Below are 17622 nucleotides of genomic sequence, written 5' to 3'. Positions count from 1 at the left end.
ACTAAAAGGGATATCCAGGACTTTAAAAAAAAGTGCGAAAAAAACACCGAAAAAAAGACCAGCAGGGCCTCAATATCATAGGAAACACAATAAAAAAAAACCCTAAAAATTTATTTTTATTAATTGGCTAAAATTATATTACTCACAACAAACTTCTAAAAAAGGTGTTGCACAACCAATCGGGCAGATCAGGGTATGCTCAAAAATGTTGAACCATGGTCCATATAAAAAATAGATTATCGTAAAGGCGGCTAATCTATCCCTAGAAAGCCCGAATAGTCAGGTTGACACCCTAATTATCGGTGAAATGGTGCCCCTGCTCCATATCGGTAGCCCTGAAAACCCTAATGCACCCCTATATAATACTAACATAAGCTACAGTGAAAAACACACACAGTATCCAAAAACTCGTACAGAAACCATAGCAGGGAAACAAGAGGGTCTCATTTAAGAATCAATGAGCTGCTCCAAAGTATGTCTAGTCTTTAACAAGGCTCCTCTTATAGGCATATAGGGCCATGTAATGATATAATGTTAATGATATAATGTTATAGATAAGATGTTACTCAACAGTCTCGGTATATGATGAAAAAACCATGTGTAACAGAGATGTTCAAAAAAATATCTACTCTTTATACTGATTTCCTCTAAGGTGGGACGCCCTAACAGGCAGTCACTAAGGTACATGCAAATGTTAAGCATCTGATATGTATCATGCTTTTCATAAACTTCAGATTGATGAATGTGATGATTTGGTGCCTCTGATTATGGTACACTAGCTGATTATTTAATCCGGTGTATCTAGCTGTATTTCCACAGCTGACTAATGCCTAGGATCTTGGATACATCACTGCACCGTCTGTTGTTTTTTTGTTGACCAGTATCTGAAATAAGGGATGTACACTCGTTAAAGGGAGCCTGTCACCCCCCTCAGGCGTTTGTAACTAAAAGAGCCACATTGTGCAGCCCTAATGCTGCATTCTGACAAGGTGGCTCTTTTAGTTATGCTCCCTGCACAACCGTCCCGGGGTAGGACTTTCCCCCCTAATCAGACGCAGCACAGCCATCACTCATAGCCTCTGCGCGCCGGGCGCAGCCTCCTCTTGCTTCATTAGCGTTCCCGGCGCCTGCAATGTATTTTTTTCCGGGCAAGAGCAGTTGCGCTGCCCTTTGAACTTACAGTGCAGGCGCCAGGGACGCTTATGAAGCAAGAGGAGGCGGCGCCCGGCGTGCAGAGGCCATGAGTGACGACTGTGCTGCGTCTGTTTTGAGGGGAAAGACCTGCCCCCAGGAACATTTCACGGTATGAGGGGGAACATTTTATAAGCGTTTATTTCAGCGTGTGCAGGGAGCATAACCAAAAGAGCCACCTTGTCAGAATGCAGCATTAGTGCTGCACAAGGTGGCTCTTTTAGTTACAAACGCCTGAGGGGGGTGACAGGTTCCCTTTAATGACACTCGATGGGGTGTCTCATATAAACCTGTGTCTAGCATGTGAAGGAGTGACCAATCCAGGCTATATCCTGGTTCTGATGTTCATGTGTCTATATACATCTTGCTGAATTTTTCATTACTTTTTTAAGCATTTGCATATACCTTTCATAGTGAAGATAGTCCCACCAAATTTAAAAGGTTTATCCAATCGTGTAGGTGGCCTTGGTAGGTACTAGCAAAGGAAAGCCTTGGAAATCTGAGTAATTGAATGCCATTATTATGTCTGACAATTCGTATCACTTTTTTGATGACACTGACCAGTGTTCATAGTCCGTTTTCACAGCCAATTAGACAGTCTGAAATCATTCACAATGGAGCATTAGTCCTACTTTCAGTGTACATGCATGGCCAAATGATGGAAGCAGTTAAAGCTAACCTGTCAGCAGCATGTTGCTAAGTAAACTACAGACATTGTCATGTTCGCGCTGTTATACTGATTAATATGATACCTGGGGTGAAGAAATCCATCTTGTGGTTCTTGTGTAATCAGTGTTAGAAGTTTTCAGTTAATGATCTGTCCATGCTCTGGGGCCGGACTATAGGCAGAGTCTGATCTTCCAGCTCGAAGCCACAGAAACCAAGGAAAGACCGGACCACAGGTCACCCCGAAGCACAGTCAGTCTGTCTCTCTCTCTCTCTATGATGAGGAACAGGTTTGTGCTTCGGGGTGACCTGTGGGCAGGTATTGCTTTGGTTTCTGTGGCTTCGAGCAGTAAGATCAGACTCTGCCTACAGTCCCGCCCCGGAGCATGGGCAGACCATTAACTGAAAACTTCTAACACTGATTACACAGGAACCACAAGACGGATTTCTTAACCCCAGGTATCATTTTAATCAGTGTAACAACATCAACCTGACAAAGGCTGTAGATTACTTTGCAAAATCCTGCTTTTAGGTACGCTTTAAAATGTAACAAAACCATTTTTTTTTCTTTCAATTAGTAATCAGTTATTGCTTTGCAATTAGCTTCTGTACCTTATCTTGGGTCCCTTTCCCTCAGACTCACTGCTCAAATGGGCCGTTTCCACTGTCTTGCTCATGCAGTAAGAATAGATGGTTTGAACTGCAGGTATGAAATATCCCCCTACCTCTGTGTGTACATTGTGTTTGGGCATGGAGGAGGGCAGAAGAAGCTCACACTCTGGAGTAGAGATATTTGCTAGATCTGCTGTTCAAAACAGCTACTCTAAATGCAAGAACAAGGCAGATGAAACAGCCCATCAGCAGGGAGTCAGAGAAAAGGAAGCAAGATAAGTTGATACAGAAAATTACAAAGGTTCATGATTTTGAAAACACTGATCAAATAAATAAATAAGGTAACTAAACTGTTTGTTTTTTTTAAGTATAAACTATGACGGCACAGACCTGTTTATAGAATATAAAAGTCCACTGATGCCAAAAACTTTGCAGCAACAAATTAGACTTCTTTAAACACATTTTGGCCTATGGTCATCACGGAAAGGGCAGTAGTAAACTTGATAGCATTCATGTTACTAAAGTGCACAAAGTCTCCACATTCCCTGCTTTCCTTTACATTGTAATAAATCTCGGGTTGCCCGCACCCACCACTATGAGGAGCTTAGCCCACATGACTAAGGTCTCATGACATTATTTGCCTTGAGGTTAACTTTGATAATGCATTCATGTGCGTTGATATTTCCTTGGCAGTGCAATATCATGATTTCCTTAAATGGGTTCCCCCAGATTTTAGCATTCATGGCCTATCCTTAGAAAGGGTCACCAATGTCTGATCTGCTGCTCCAGGTGTCGGCATGGTCGGGATCTGCTCCGTTATGGAGCTGCTCCGTCGACTGTATAGTGGCCTTAACCGGATACTGTACATCCGCCACCTATTCAAATTAATAGGGGGCAGATAGGCAGTACCTGGCCACAGCCACTATTCTGTTGACGGAGCTGTGCAGCTCCATAAGTGAGCCTTTCTGGACGCTGCCGACGCCGGGAATAGCAGATCTGGGGGTGCCATCGGCCAATCAGACATTGATGACCTAGCCAAAGGAGAGGCCATCAATGTACATTCCAACACAACCTCTTTAACTAATCTGTGAACTAATTTATCCAAAGATATCCTTCTATACTTTCTTTTCTTGATCTTCAAATAAGAAGCTTTTCTCACCCAAACTGAGGAAGATCTTTATCAAAGTGAACATTGTCCTCATAGACGACGAGCAGTTGTTCATTGACTGCGATAACCTTTAACTGTAGGATAAAAAAAGCAATAAAAGAAAAAACAAAAGTGTATTAAAGGCCACAAATCTATTGTTCTTTATGACATTCTGTTGAATAATTTACATTTAACAATTCAGATGTGGTTACATTTCTATTTGTCCCTTATTATTTGACATGTTAAACTGTTCTCAGCCGAGACTTACAAACGATTGATTGCAAACAAATTTTTTGTCAGCAAGTAAAATCCCATTGAAATATGTTGGAACAACAATAGGAAAGTAACAGTAATAGCAAAAAAAAGGGAAAACACAAATAACATAGTGCATAGAGAAAACAATACATTTGCCACATTCTTCCATTCATATTGTGAAAACAAGCAACTGTCCAATTTTCTGTTAATTAGAATTTTTTGTGTCCATGTTAGGCCTGTGTGGAGCAAGTGCAAACTACGGAGTCAATGTCATTTTATACAAGTGTTCACAACACACCACAGTCCTGGCTTCATCATAAAAGCTGTGTTTTGACCACTTCTGGCAGAAAGCATTCTTAGGGCATGTGTACATAATGTCTTTTAGACTCCTGCATACTTGGATCATTTTTAAACAAAAAAAGACGTTTCAGAGAAACGTCAGCTGTGTTTTTTCCTGAAATGTCTTTTCGGACGTCTTTTTGTACTGCTCTGATGCCAGTGTTTTTGCTTGGTGGCTTCCAAGCGAAAGCTGTCAGGTCACACTTTTAGCCGCTACCAAGCTTTTGATGACTGAAGCTGTAAAAGGAAGTGAAGAAAGATGGAGAATGCGCACAAGTCATTTTGACATTGCTGTACATTATGGTCATACTTTATGGTATTTTTTAGCACTTTTTCCGGTGGGACCCATCTGAATGGTTACAGAGCGTAAAGCGGGCCATACACAATACACTGTGATCCGCCATGATGCTGTTGACCGATCTTCTGTCCGATCAATGGTAAGAACAATCCGACCAGATTACATTGGCAGATTGGAGGAGAATAAAAATAAATAAAAGCTGACTTGTGCAAAGTGATAACTGATCAGTCAAATTTTGGCAGATCACAACATATAGTTGTATTTTTGGATGACAATAGCCACAATAAATCCAACCTGATAGATCACATCTGGATTTCTGCCATTATTTGCTTACAGCCTCTAAACAATCGTTGGTCAAATAATCAAAATGAGCCATTTCTGCCAACTTTTATCTTATGTGCGGGCAGCGGTGTGACTGTGCTGCAGAGCTCAGAATGGTTGTGTATTAGGTAGTACATTCTGGATCAAAGTTTTACAAGTATGAATGAGGCCATATTCACCTTGAAATTGTAGTAGGTGTAAGGCTGCCGTCACACTAGCAGTATTTGGTCATTATTTTACACCAGTATTTGTAGCCAAAACCAGGAGTGGAACAATTAGAGGAAAAGTATAATGGAAACATATGCACCACTTCTATATTTATCACCCACTCCTGGTTTTGGCTTATAAATACTGATGTAAAATACTGACCAAATACTGCTAGTGTGACGGAAGCCTAAAAAGTACTGAAAAAAACTCTGGAGCTGCAGTTTTCCCTAATTCCGCACTTTCTACAAAGACTGAATTATCATGTTGTTATGCGGGGTATGCAGAGAACAGATGCAGCAGAGTTGAATGTGTACAGCTGTCTGTGCACTGAGACAACTCAGAAAATGTATGTGCAGCCCCCAAACCATGGGGCCAAGGCTAGATATTGCTTGGCTACGTCAGTCTGGCTCACAAGATATAACACTGACGATGCCTATTACCTGCTGAGTGCTGAAGTCAAACCCCAGGTAATATGCAGCAGAGTCCATGGGACAGGATCCTTACGGCAGGGTAGGCAGATTCCTCTGTGCGTTCCCCCTGTCCGGTACTGTGGGGTCACTACAATATAGTAAATCATTAACCAGTTGTGCTCCAGTTTAGGTTAAAGACATGAACCAGGGCGCCTAGCTAAATGCTTAATTCTGAAGTGACATCCCGGTTACAGCAGGGTCTCCCGCAGCCATGTGCCCTGCTTTCCTGTGCAGAGCTTCCTTCCTCCTTCCCACATGTCAGGGTCATAATGGAGGATAGCACCAGCTCCCTGAGGACACTCGGGGCTCATCATAACTATACTAATGGCCTGATTGCCCCTGAGGAAGGGAAACAAGGTGTAAGTAGGTAAATTCCTCTGTGTTTCATGTAATCCCAGACAGACTGGATGATGTTGAGATCCAGGCTCTGTGGGGGCCATATCATCACTTCCAATACTCCCAGTTCTTCCTAACACAGAAACATTAGTAACCCACAGATAAAGGGTTACTCTACAGATGAAAAGTGCTCCAAGGCTGTGCGGCCACCGTACTGAAAGCGCGGCTACCGGGAGAAAATGAACTTTATTCCTCAGGCTCTCAAGTCCTCTTTTTGCTGCTTGGTGATAGAATTAGTGATAGGACTTGCAAGTGTGGGGACCCTTGATGCGGGTTGCGAGCCTGCATATTTTGGTCATAATATCAACTAATACCGCACTTATTTTTGTATGTGTTTTTTGGCTCTGTAAACTGTGGTGTCTGTTCACGAGAGATGCATTTTGGATAGCACTGGGCAGCCCGCCTGATCTAAGGCCCCGTGTCCATGTTCCGTAATGACTGCGCTTTGGACGGAGCAGAAACCGAACTCCGCCCAAAGCGCCGCCCCTACTGTACGCGCGGTGATTCCGGATGTGTTCAGTGAACACATCTGGAATCACCGCACCCCATACATAGGGCCCTGTCATTTACCTTGCAGCAAAGGAGCGTCGCCGCAAGGTAAACAGACATGCTGCATTCTAAAAAGACCAGAAACACATGGGCTACTTGCACAGTGAACAAGTCTGTAGGAACCTGTTCACACACCACCAAGAAACTTGGAGACAAAAGAGCACAGTGAAGCCAAAAATACCCTGTAGCAAAAAAATCACAGTAATAAGCAAGTGCTAGTCAAAAGATGGAAAAAACAGGGTATTTAGTTGATACGTTTTTTTGCAAAAAAAATGTATACTAAGCTGCTCCACCAACCGTCAAGGTATACCCATATAGAGCAGTCCTAACTAATGTATATAATCACTATCTGATGTATTTAAAAACCCGATCATCTGTATAGTACCTGTAAAAGCAGGGTTCAGAGAGGGAATATCCATGTGGAACTTGCAGGATGGAACAGCTACAATGCAAATGACCCACAGAGGAGTGATGGACTCCCCAGTCTTGTAGAAACAAGAGAACAATTACAGAACCAGGAACACATGGGCTACTTGCACAGTGAACAAGTCTGTAGGAACATGTTCACACCCCACCAAGAAACTTGAAGACACAAAAGAGCACAGTGAGGCCAAAAATACCCTGTAGCAAAAAAAATCACAGTAATAAGCAAGTGCTAGTCAAAAGATGGAAAAAAAACAGGGTATTTAGTTGATACTTTGTTTTGCAAAAAAATGTATACTAAGCTGCTCTACCAATTGTCAAGGCATACCCATATAGAGCAGAATAAAAGGAAAAATAAGAAGGATCTAAGTAATACAAACAGGAGAGTCCAGTAGGAGGGGCCCTAAGTACGGCATAAAACGACTCAATAAAATGTAATGCAGCTCCACATTAGTCAGTAAAATAATCTAATCTAGTATCTAATCTAGATATTTTTTCTAGTTATTACATATACAGCACCTTTGTCAGTGGTTTTCAGCTCTTGATGTTGTAATATATTACATTATATAATATTCTTAGTGTTACAAATATTTATTATTTTACTGACTAATGTGGCGCTTCATTACATTTTATTGAGTCGTTTTATGCTCTACTTAGGGCCCCTCCTACTGGACTCTCCTGTTTGTATTACTTACTATAGATCCTTATTATTTTTCCTTTTATTCTCAATAAAGCTATTTGTTTTTACATTGATGGTTTGCTTCTTTTTGAACTACAATGCTGTAAGTCCTTCAGTGTGTTCATCTATCTACATAATCATCTAAGGATCACTTCCGTCTGTTTGTCTGTCACGGAAATCCCGCGTCGCTGATTGGTTACGGTCGGCAGGCACAGTCCGGCCGCTAATTCGCACCTTCCTATTCTCTGTCAGTGCCCCCTCCAGTCAGCACTCACACAGGGTTAATGGCTGCGTTACACCGCGTTATGCTGCGGTGTAACGCAGTCCATTAACGCTGCTATTAACCCTGTGTGACCAACTTTTTACTATTGAAACTGCCTCTTGCTTATTTTTTTGTAATCATGCTAGGCAATATGTGATTACTATACTCTGTGGACTGTTATTTCTGTGCGCGTGCCTCCTGCTGCTTCTATTGCAGGGTCCAGTCCTGTGGCGCCATGCTGCGTGTTACCTTTCATACACTTGCTGTATTATAAAATGAATAAAGTTTATACACTTTTTTGATACTCTTTTGGTCGTGTATCATCCTTTTTTTCGTTGTGAAACTGCCTCTGCAGCATCAATAGTTATCTAATGTTAAAAATAATGATAATAAAAAAAAATCATTATATATTCACCTTCCGGCGCCTTTTCCACTCCTCGCGACGCTCCGGTCCCAAGAATGCATTGTGGTCTCGCGAGATGATGACGTAGCGGTCTCTCGAGATCGCTACATCATCATCTCGCAAGACCGCAATGCATTCTTGGGACCGGAGCGTCGCGAGGTGCATCGCTAAACACCTGGCCTGGATCCGGAGGCCGCCGGAAAGTGAGTATATAACTATTTTTTATTTTAATTATTTTTTTTAACAGGGATATGGTGTTATATACTGCGTGGGCTGTGTTATATACTACATCTCTGTGCTATATACTACGTGGGCTGTGCTATAAACTATGTGGGCTGTGCTATATACTACGTGGTTGTGCTATATACTACGTGGCTGTGCTATATACTACATGGCTGTGCTATATACTACGTGAGCTGTGTTGCATGCTACGGGGGCTGTTATATACTATGTGACCTGTGTTATATGCTACGTGGCTGTGCTATATGCTACGTGGGCTGTGTTATATACTATGTGGGCTGTGTTATATACTACGTGGCTGTGCTATATTTCTCTGCTGTATCTGTGCATCATGAATCGTGGTATGTGCTAAAGAGGGGGGCCCACTGAGACTCTTTGGCCTGGGGCCCTCAAAAATCTGGAGCAGGCCCTGGCTTCACTGATTGGTCACGCCCAGCCGGCCGCGACCAATCAGCAACAGGCGCAGTCCGGCCGCGAATTGGCGCGGAATTTGAACCACGCTTCGCTAATTGGTCGCACCTGGCCGGCCGAATTCTGTGTATAAATTGCATTATTCTGAAAACTTCATAAATAAACTACATGCATATTCTAGAATACTCGATGCGTTACAATCGGGCCACCAAATAGTTACATACAGTTGTGGCCAAAAGTATTGACACCCCTGTAATTCTGTTAGATAATACTCAGTTTCTTCCTGAAAATGATTGCAAACACAAATTATTTGGTATTATTATCTTCATTTAATTTGTCTTAAATTAAAAAACACAAAAAGAATTGTCCTAAAGCTAAATTGGATTCCACACCAAACATAAAAAAGGGGTGGACAAAAGTATTGGCACTGTTCGAAAAATCATGTGATGCTTCTCTAATTTGTGTAATTAACAGCACCTGTAACTTACCTGTGGCACCTAACAGGTGTTGGCAATAACTAAATCACACTTGCAGCCAGTTGATATGGATTAAAGTTCAATCAACCTCTGTCCTATATCCTTGTGTGTACCACATTGAGCATGGAGAAAAGAAATAAGACCAACAAACTGTATGAGGACTCGAGAAACCAAATTGTGAGGAAGCATGAGCAATCTCAAGGCTACAAGTCCATCTCCAAAGACCTGAATGTTCCTGTGTCTACCGTGCACAGTGTCATCAAGAAGTTTAAAGCCCATGGCACTGTGGCTAACTTCCCTAGAAGTGGACGGAAAAGAAAAATTGACAAGAGATTTCAACGCAAGATTGTGCGGATGTTAGATAAAGAACCTCGAATAACATCCAAACAAGTTCAAGCTGCCCTGCAGTCCGAGGGTACAACAGTGTCAACCCGTACTATCCGTCGGCGTATGAATGAAAAGGGACTGTATGGTAGGAGACCCAGGCAGACCCCACTTCTTACCCCGAGACATAAAAAAGCCAGGCTGGAGTTTGCCAAAACTTACCTGAAAAAGCTTAAAACATTTAGGAAGAATGTTCTCTGGTCAGATGAGACAAAAGTAGAGCTTTTTGGGCAAAGGCATCAACATAGAATTTACAGGAGAAAAAAAAGAGGCATTCAAAGAAAAGAACACGGTCCCTACAGTCAAACATGGCGGAGGTTCCCTGATGTTTTGGGGTTGCTTTGCTGCCTCTGGCACTGGACTGCTTGACCGTGTGCATGGCATTATGAAGACTACCAACACATTTTGCAGCATAATGTAGGGCCCAGTGTGAGAAAGCTGGGTCTCCCTCAGAGGTCATGGGTCTTCCAGCAGGACAATGACCCAAAACACACTTCAAAAAGCACTAGAAAATGGTTTGACAGAAAGCACTGGAGACTTCTAAGGTGGCCAGCAATGAGTCCAGACCTGACTCCCATAGAACACCTGTGGAGAGATCTAAAAATGGCAGTTTGGAGAAGGCACCCTTCACATATCACGGACCTGGAGCAGTTTGCCAAAGAAGAATGGTCTAAAATTCCAGCAGAGCATTGTAAGAAACTCATTGATGGTTACCGGAAGCGGTTGGTCGCAGTAATATTGGCTAAAGGTTGTGCAACCAAGTATTAGGCTGAGGGTGCCAATACTTTTGTCTGGCCCATTTTTGGAGGTTTGTGTGAAATGATTAATGTTTTGCTTTTTGCTTCATTCTCTTTTGTGTTTTTTTCATTTAAGACAAATTGAATGAAGATAATAATAACAAAATTTGTGTTTGCAATCATTTTCAGGAAGAAACTGAGTATTATCTGACACAATTGCACGGGTGTGAATACTTTTGGCCACAACTGTAATAAGCACGCCCCGGCACTGACTGACAGCCATCTTTGCATTGATGCCCTGCAGAGGCAGCTATCAGTCAATATGCCGGGTCTGCTTACCACTACCCCTAATAGACTGGAAGGAGACTGGAGCCGCGCCAGCCCACCTCTATCACCTCTATTATGTCCTCCCAGCAGCCATACTTTCAGCACAGCAGCTATCGCATATCTGCAGGTTAATAGCATTTGGGGACACAAGCGGTTCTCTTTAAGACAAAGACTGAATGTTTGGGGTTGTTGTCGTACTGAAGAATACATTTGGAGACAAATCTGACTACTTTCTTACACAATGAATATGTATCTGTCTGTATTTCTCAGCATCGAGAACCCCATTATTCCTGACCAAATCCCCAACTCCATTTGCTGACACTCATTATTGTACCGTTCTCCAACCCTTTGGCGAAGAAACTGCCTGCTATTAAAAGATTTCAGATTTGGCTTATCAGCCCAGAGCACCTTCTGCCATTTTTCTGCCCCCCAGTTCCTACGGTTTTCTGCAGAGTTGAATCACTTGGTCTTATTTACAATTTGAAGGTAACACATTTTGGTTACATTTCCCCCATGAAGAACACTTCCAGCCAGACTTCAACAAACAGTAGATTGGTGTAGCTTTATCCTACTGGTTGCTGCCAGTTCTGAGCTGATGCCACTTTTGGACATCTGATTTTTTTTCATCTGGTGTGCTAACTTTCCTTGGCCGACCACTGCTTCTACAGTCCTCAACGTTGCCGATTTCTTGTTGTCCTCAATACTGAGAAATCCAGACACTTATCCATAATGCAATACCATCAGGGAGATGTCTAATTAGCTCCATATTTATTCTAGAGCAGTCTGTGTGGGAATACATTAAGAGACAGAAGGATTTGCACAAGTGACAGCTACAGAAGTTCTGTGGTTAGTTGACCAAGACGTTCGAAACAATCTCTGCCGAGCTCCTTCAAAAACTGTAAGCATTATACAATTTGCATTCTTGCAGTCACATGCTGACTAGACTCAGCAGGCTTCTCTCAATTTTCTTCTATTGAAAGAAGCAGACTTATTATTATTATTATTATTATTATCATTATTATAGTCTATTCTGCATGTGACTGCAAGTATACAAATTGCATTATGTGTTGTGTGGAGTCAGTCACACTTTACTGTACCTGTCCTCCACGTCTTGTGGAGTCCATCATTCTTTACTTGACCTTCACATGTTGTGTGGAGTCCATCGCTCTTTACCTGACCTTCACGTGTTGTGTAGAGTTGTGTTGTGTGGAGTCTGTCACTCTTTACCTGACCTCCGTGTGTTGTGTGGAGTCCGTCACTCTTTACCTGACCTCCGTGTGTGGTGTGGAGTCTGTCATTCTTTACCTGACCTCCGTGTGTGGTGTGGAGTCTGTCATTCTTTACCTGACCTCCGTGTGTGGTGTGGAGTCTGTCATTCTTTACCTGACCTCCATGTGTGGTGTGGACTCCATCACTCTTTACCTGACCTCCGTGTGTTGTGAGGAGTTGCGTTGTGTGCAGTCTGTCACTCTTTACCTGACCTCCATGTGTGGTGTGGAGTCCGTCACTCTTTACCTGACCTCCGTGTGTGATGTGGAGTCCGTCACTCTTTACCTGACCTCCGTGTGTTGTGTGGAGTCCGTCACTCTTTACCTGACCTCCGTGTGTGGTGTGGAGTCCGTCACTCTTTACCTGACCTCCGTGTGTTGTGTGGAGTCCGTCACTCTTTACCTGACCTCCGTGTGTTGTGTGGAGTCCGTCACTCTTTACCTGACCTCCGTGTGTGGTGTGGAGTCTGTCACTCTTTACCTGACCTCCGTGTGTGGTGTCGTGTCTGTCACTCTTTATCTGACCTCCGTGTGTGGTGTGGAGTCTGTCACTCTTTACCTGACCTCCGTGTGTGGTGTCGTGTCTGTCACTCTTTATCTGACCTCCGTGTGTTGTGTGGAGTCCGTCACTCTTTACCTGACCTCCGTGTGTTGTGTGGAGTCCGTCACTCTTTACCTGACCTTCGCGTGTTGTGTGCAGTTGTGTTGTGTGGAGTCTGTCACTCTTTACCTGACCTCCGTGTGTGGTGTGGAATCTGTCACTCTTTACCTGACCTCCGTGTGTGGTGTGGAGTCCGTCACTCTTTACCTGACCTCCGTGTGTGGTGTGGAGTCCGTCACTCTTTACCTGACCTCCGTGTGTGGTGTGGAGTCCGTCACTCTTTACCTGACCTCCGTGTGTGGTGTGGAGTCCGTCACTCTTTACCTGACCTCCGTGTGTGGTGTGGAGTCCGTCACTCTTTACCTGACCTCCGTGTGTTGTGTGGAGTCCGTCACTCTTTACCTGACCTCCGTGTGTGGTGTGGAGTCCGTCACTCTTTACCTGACCTCAGTGTGTTGTGTGGAGTCCGTCACTCTTTACCTGACCTCCGTGTGTGGTGTGGAGTCTGTCATTCTTTACCTGACCTCTGTGTGTGGTGTGGAGTCTGTCATTCTTTACCTGACCTCCATGTGTGGTGTGGAGTCCATCACTCTTTACCTGACCTCCGTGTGTTGTGAGGAGTTGCGTTGTGTGGAGTCTGTCACTCTTTACCTGACCTCCATGTGTGGTGTGGAGTCCGTCACTCTTTACCTGACCTTCGCGTGTTGTGTGGAGTTGCGTTGTGTGGAGTCTGTCACTCTTTACCTGACCTCCGTGTGTGGTGTCGTGTCTGTCACTCTTTATCTGACCTCCGTGTGTTGTGTGGAGTCCGTCACTCTTTACCTGACCTCCGTGTGTTGTGTGGAGTCCGTCACTCTTTACCTGACCTTCGCGTGTTGTGTGCAGTTGTGTTGTGTGGAGTCTGTCACTCTTTACCTGACCTCCGTGTGTGGTGTGGAGTCTGTCACTCTTTACCTGACCTCCGTGTGTGGTGTGGAGTCCGTCACTCTTTACCTGACCTCCGTGTGTTGTGTGGAGTCCGTCACTCTTTACCTGACCTCCGTGTGTGGTGTGGAGTCCGTCACTCTTTACCTGACCTCAGTGTGTTGTGTGGAGTCCGTCACTCTTTACCTGACCTCCGTGTGTGGTGTGGAGTCTGTCATTCTTTACCTGACCTCTGTGTGTGGTGTGGAGTCTGTCATTCTTTACCTGACCTCCATGTGTGGTGTGGAGTCCATCACTCTTTACCTGACCTCCGTGTGTTGTGAGGAGTTGCGTTGTGTGGAGTCTGTCACTCTTTACCTGACCTCCATGTGTGGTGTGGAGTCCGTCACTCTTTACCTGACCTTCGCGTGTTGTGTGGAGTTGCGTTGTGTGGAGTCTGTCACTCTTTACCTGACCTCCATGTGTGGTGTGGAGTCCGTCACTCTTTACCTGACCTCCGTGTGTGGTGTGGAGTCCGTCACTCTTTACCTGACCTCCGTGTGTGGTGTGGAGTCCGTCACTCTTTACCTGACCTCCGTGTGTTGTGTGGAGTCCGTCACTCCTTACCTGACCTCTGTGTGTGGTGTGGAGTCCGTCACTCTTTACCTGACCTCCGTGTGTTGTGTGGAGTCCGTCACTCTTTACCTGACCTTCGCGTGTTGTGTGGAGTTGTGTTGTGTGGAGTCTGTCACTCTTTACCTGACCTCCGTGTGTGGTGTCGTGTCTGTCACTCTTTATCTGACCTCCGTGTGTGGTGTGGAGTCTGTCACTCTTTACCTGACCTCCGTGTGTGGTGTCGTGTCTGTCACTCTTTATCTGACCTCCGTGTGTTGTGTGGAGTCCGTCACTCTTTACCTGACCTCCGTGTGTTGTGTGGAGTCCGTCACTCTTTACCTGACCTTCGCGTGTTGTGTGCAGTTGTGTTGAGTGGAGTCTGTCACTCTTTACCTGACCTCCGTGTGTGGTGTGGAGTCTGTCACTCTTTACCTGACCTCCGTGTGTGGTGTCGTGTCTGTCACTCTTTATCTAACCTCCGTGTGTTGTGTGGAGTCCGTCACTCTTTACCTGACCTTCGCGTGTTGTGTGCAGTTGTGTTGTGTGGAGTCTGTCACTCTTTACCTGACCTCTGTGTGTGGTGTGGAGTCTGTCACTCCTTACCTGACCTCCGTGTGTGGTGTGGAGTCCGTCACTCTTTACCTGACTTCCGTGTGTTGTGTGGAGTCCGCCACTCTTTACCTGACCTTCGCGTGTTGTGTGGAGTTGTGTTGTGTGGAGTCTGTCACTCTTTACCTGACCTCCGTGTGTGGTGTCGTGTCTGTCACTCTTTATCTGACCTCCGTGTGTGGTGTGGAGTCTGTCACTCTTTACCTGACCTCCGTGTGTGGTGTCGTGTCTGTCACTCTTTATCTGACCTCCGTGTGTGGTGTGGAGTCTGTCACTCTTTACCTGACCTCCGTGTGTTGTGTCGTGTCTGTCACTCTTTATCTGACCTCCGTGTGTTGTGTGGAGTCTGTCACTCTTTACCTGACCTCCGTGTGTTGTGTGGAGTCCGTCACTCTTTACCTGACCTTCGCGTGTTGTGTGCAGTTGTGTTGTGTGGAGTCTGTCACTCTTTACCTGACCTCCGTGTGTGGTGTGGAGTCTGTCACTCTTTACCTGACCTCCGTGTGTGGTGTCGTGTCTGTCACTCTTTATCTGACCTCCGTGTGTTGTGTGGAGTCCGTCACTCTTTACCTGACCTTCGCGTGTTGTGTGCAGTTGTGTTGTGTGGAGTCTGTCACTCTTTACCTGACCTCCGTGTGTGGTGTGGAGTCTGTCACTCCTTACCTGACCTCCGTGTGTGGTGTGGAGTCCGTCACTCTTTACCTGACCTCCGTGTGTTGTGTGGAGTCCGTCACTCTTTACCTGACCTTCGCGTGTTGTGTGGAGTTGTGTTGTGTGGAGTCTGTCACTCTTTACCTGACCTCCGTGTGTGGTGTCGTGTCTGTCACTCTTTATCTGACCTCCGTGTGTGGTGTGGAGTCTGTCACTCTTTACCTGACCTCCGTGTGTGGTGTCGTGTCTGTCACTCTTTATCTGACCTCCGTGTGTTGTGTGGAGTCCGTCACTCTTTACCTGACCTTCGCGTGTTGTGTGCAGTTGTGTTGTGTGGAGTCTGTCACTCTTTACCTGACCTCCGTGTGTGGTGTGGAGTCTGTCACTCTTTACCTGACCTCCGTGTGTGGTGTCGTGTCTGTCACTCTTTATCTGACCTCCGTGTGTTGTGTGGAGTCCGTCACTCTTTACCTGACCTTCGCGTGTTGTGTGCAGTTGTGTTGTGTGGAGTCTGTCACTCTTTACCTGACCTCCGTGTGTGGTGTCGTGTCTGTCACTCTTTATCTGACCTCCGTGTGTGGTGTGGAGTCTGTCACTCTTTACCTGACCTCCGTGTGTGGTGTCGTGTCTGTCACTCTTTATCTGACCTCCGTGTGTTGTGTGGAGTCCGTCACTCTTTACCTGACCTTCGCGTGTTGTGTGCAGTTGTGTTGTGTGGAGTCTGTCACTCTTTACCTGACCTCCGTGTGTGGTGTGGAGTCTGTCACTCTTTACCTGACCTCCGTGTGTGGTTTCGTGTCTGTCACTCTTTATCTGACCTCCGTGTGTTGTGTGGAGTCCGTCACTCTTTACCTGACCTTCGCGTGTTGTGTGCAGTTGTGTGGTGTGGAGTCTGTCACTCTTTACCTGACCTCCATGTGTTGTGTGGAGTCTGTCACTCTTTACCTGACCTTCGCGTGTTGTGTGGAGTCTTTCACTCTTTACCTGACCTCCATGTGTGGTGTGGAGTCTGTCACTCTTTACCTGACCTCCATGTGTGGTGTGGAGTCTGTCACTCTTTACCTGATCTCCGTGTGTTGCGTGGAGTCATAGTAACATAGTAACATAGTTAGTAAGGCCGAAAAAAGACATTTGTCCATCCAGTTCAGCCTATATTCCATCATAATAAATCCTCAGATCTATGTCCTTCAACAGAACCTAATAATTGTATGATACAATATTGTTCTGCTCCAGGAAGACATCCAGTCCATCACTCTTTACCTGACCTTCGCGTGTTGCGTGGAGTCCGTCACTCCTTACCTGACCTTCGCGTGTTGTGTGGCGTCCGTCACTCTGTACCTGACCTCTATGTGTACTACGGGATCCGTCACTCAGTACCTGTCCTCTATTTGCAGTGTTGTGCCTGTCACTCTCTACCTGACTTCCAATGTGGAGTCCATCACTGAGCATTTATCTTCCATATGTAGTGCCAGATCTAGCATGTCCTCCTCCCCTCTATGTATTGTGCAGGTATGTCCTTCCCGGACAGCAAACTGCAAAGATCTAAAGGTTCCTCCCTGCGATGTGAGAGCCCTGAACTCAAAAGGGTTAAAAGGAATCTGTCTGTAGGTTTTTGCTATTTATTCTGACAGCAGCATTACGTAGGGACAGAAAGCCTGATTCCAGCAATGTGTCACTTACTGGGATTTGCTTTTGTTTTAATTAAATCAGTGTTTTATCAGCAGGAGATTATCACTACAGGACAAGCTGCCAACTTGCTCCTGGTCAAGCCACACAGAAAACTGCCAGTCATGTGGACAGGGAGTTACAGAGGGCTAGCTATGCAGTAGAGAAAACTAGGATGCTATCACAACTTCTGCACCCAATAAACTAAATGACATATCGATGGAATCATTCTGCTGTCAGGTTACACAGAAAACATGCGCCCTGCTTCGTTTGATGCACGTATTGGCAGTTTTGCACTATGGATTATCGGCGTAGGCGGCTTTCTCCTTGTGGAATAAGCGAGAAGAGAATCGGTCCCTGACCCGGATAATTGAATTTAAAATCCTTACCTATAATTTCTTAGCGCTGACCCCCTGACCTTGCGTGGCTCCGCTGACGTATCTGTTTACTCACTGGCATACGGTCAGTGAAGAGTGATATAGAACTGCGAAGGCAGAAAAACTGTTTTAATATATTG

General features: G+C 45.0%; 1 protein-coding gene across 3 annotated transcripts in view; it reads right to left on the bottom strand.

Annotated features, from left to right (window-relative positions):
* The window catches only part of XYLB (xylulokinase), a 275014-nt gene that overhangs the window by 168176 nt on the left and 89216 nt on the right, over positions 1-17622 (bottom strand). For 2 of the 3 annotated variants that reach the window (XM_069729770.1, XM_069729771.1), the window contains 3 exons: positions 17495-17589; positions 5477-5594; positions 3629-3711 (listed from right to left, as the gene is read on the bottom strand). In XM_069729770.1, the coding sequence (XP_069585871.1) occupies positions 3629-3711; positions 5477-5524 (131 nt within the window). In that variant the 5' untranslated portion in view covers positions 5525-5594; positions 17495-17589. The remainder of the gene's footprint in view (positions 1-3628; positions 3712-5476; positions 5595-17494; positions 17590-17622) is intronic. The other variant, XM_069729772.1, reaches the window with a different exon arrangement.

The sequence above is a fragment of the Ranitomeya imitator genome, chromosome 6, assembly GCF_032444005.1.
Source record: "Ranitomeya imitator isolate aRanImi1 chromosome 6, aRanImi1.pri, whole genome shotgun sequence".
In the NCBI taxonomy this organism is placed as follows: domain Eukaryota; kingdom Metazoa; phylum Chordata; class Amphibia; order Anura; family Dendrobatidae; genus Ranitomeya; species Ranitomeya imitator.
The sequence above is the reverse complement of the archived record's forward strand: the minus strand, read 5'-3'. Positions and strand labels throughout refer to the sequence as shown.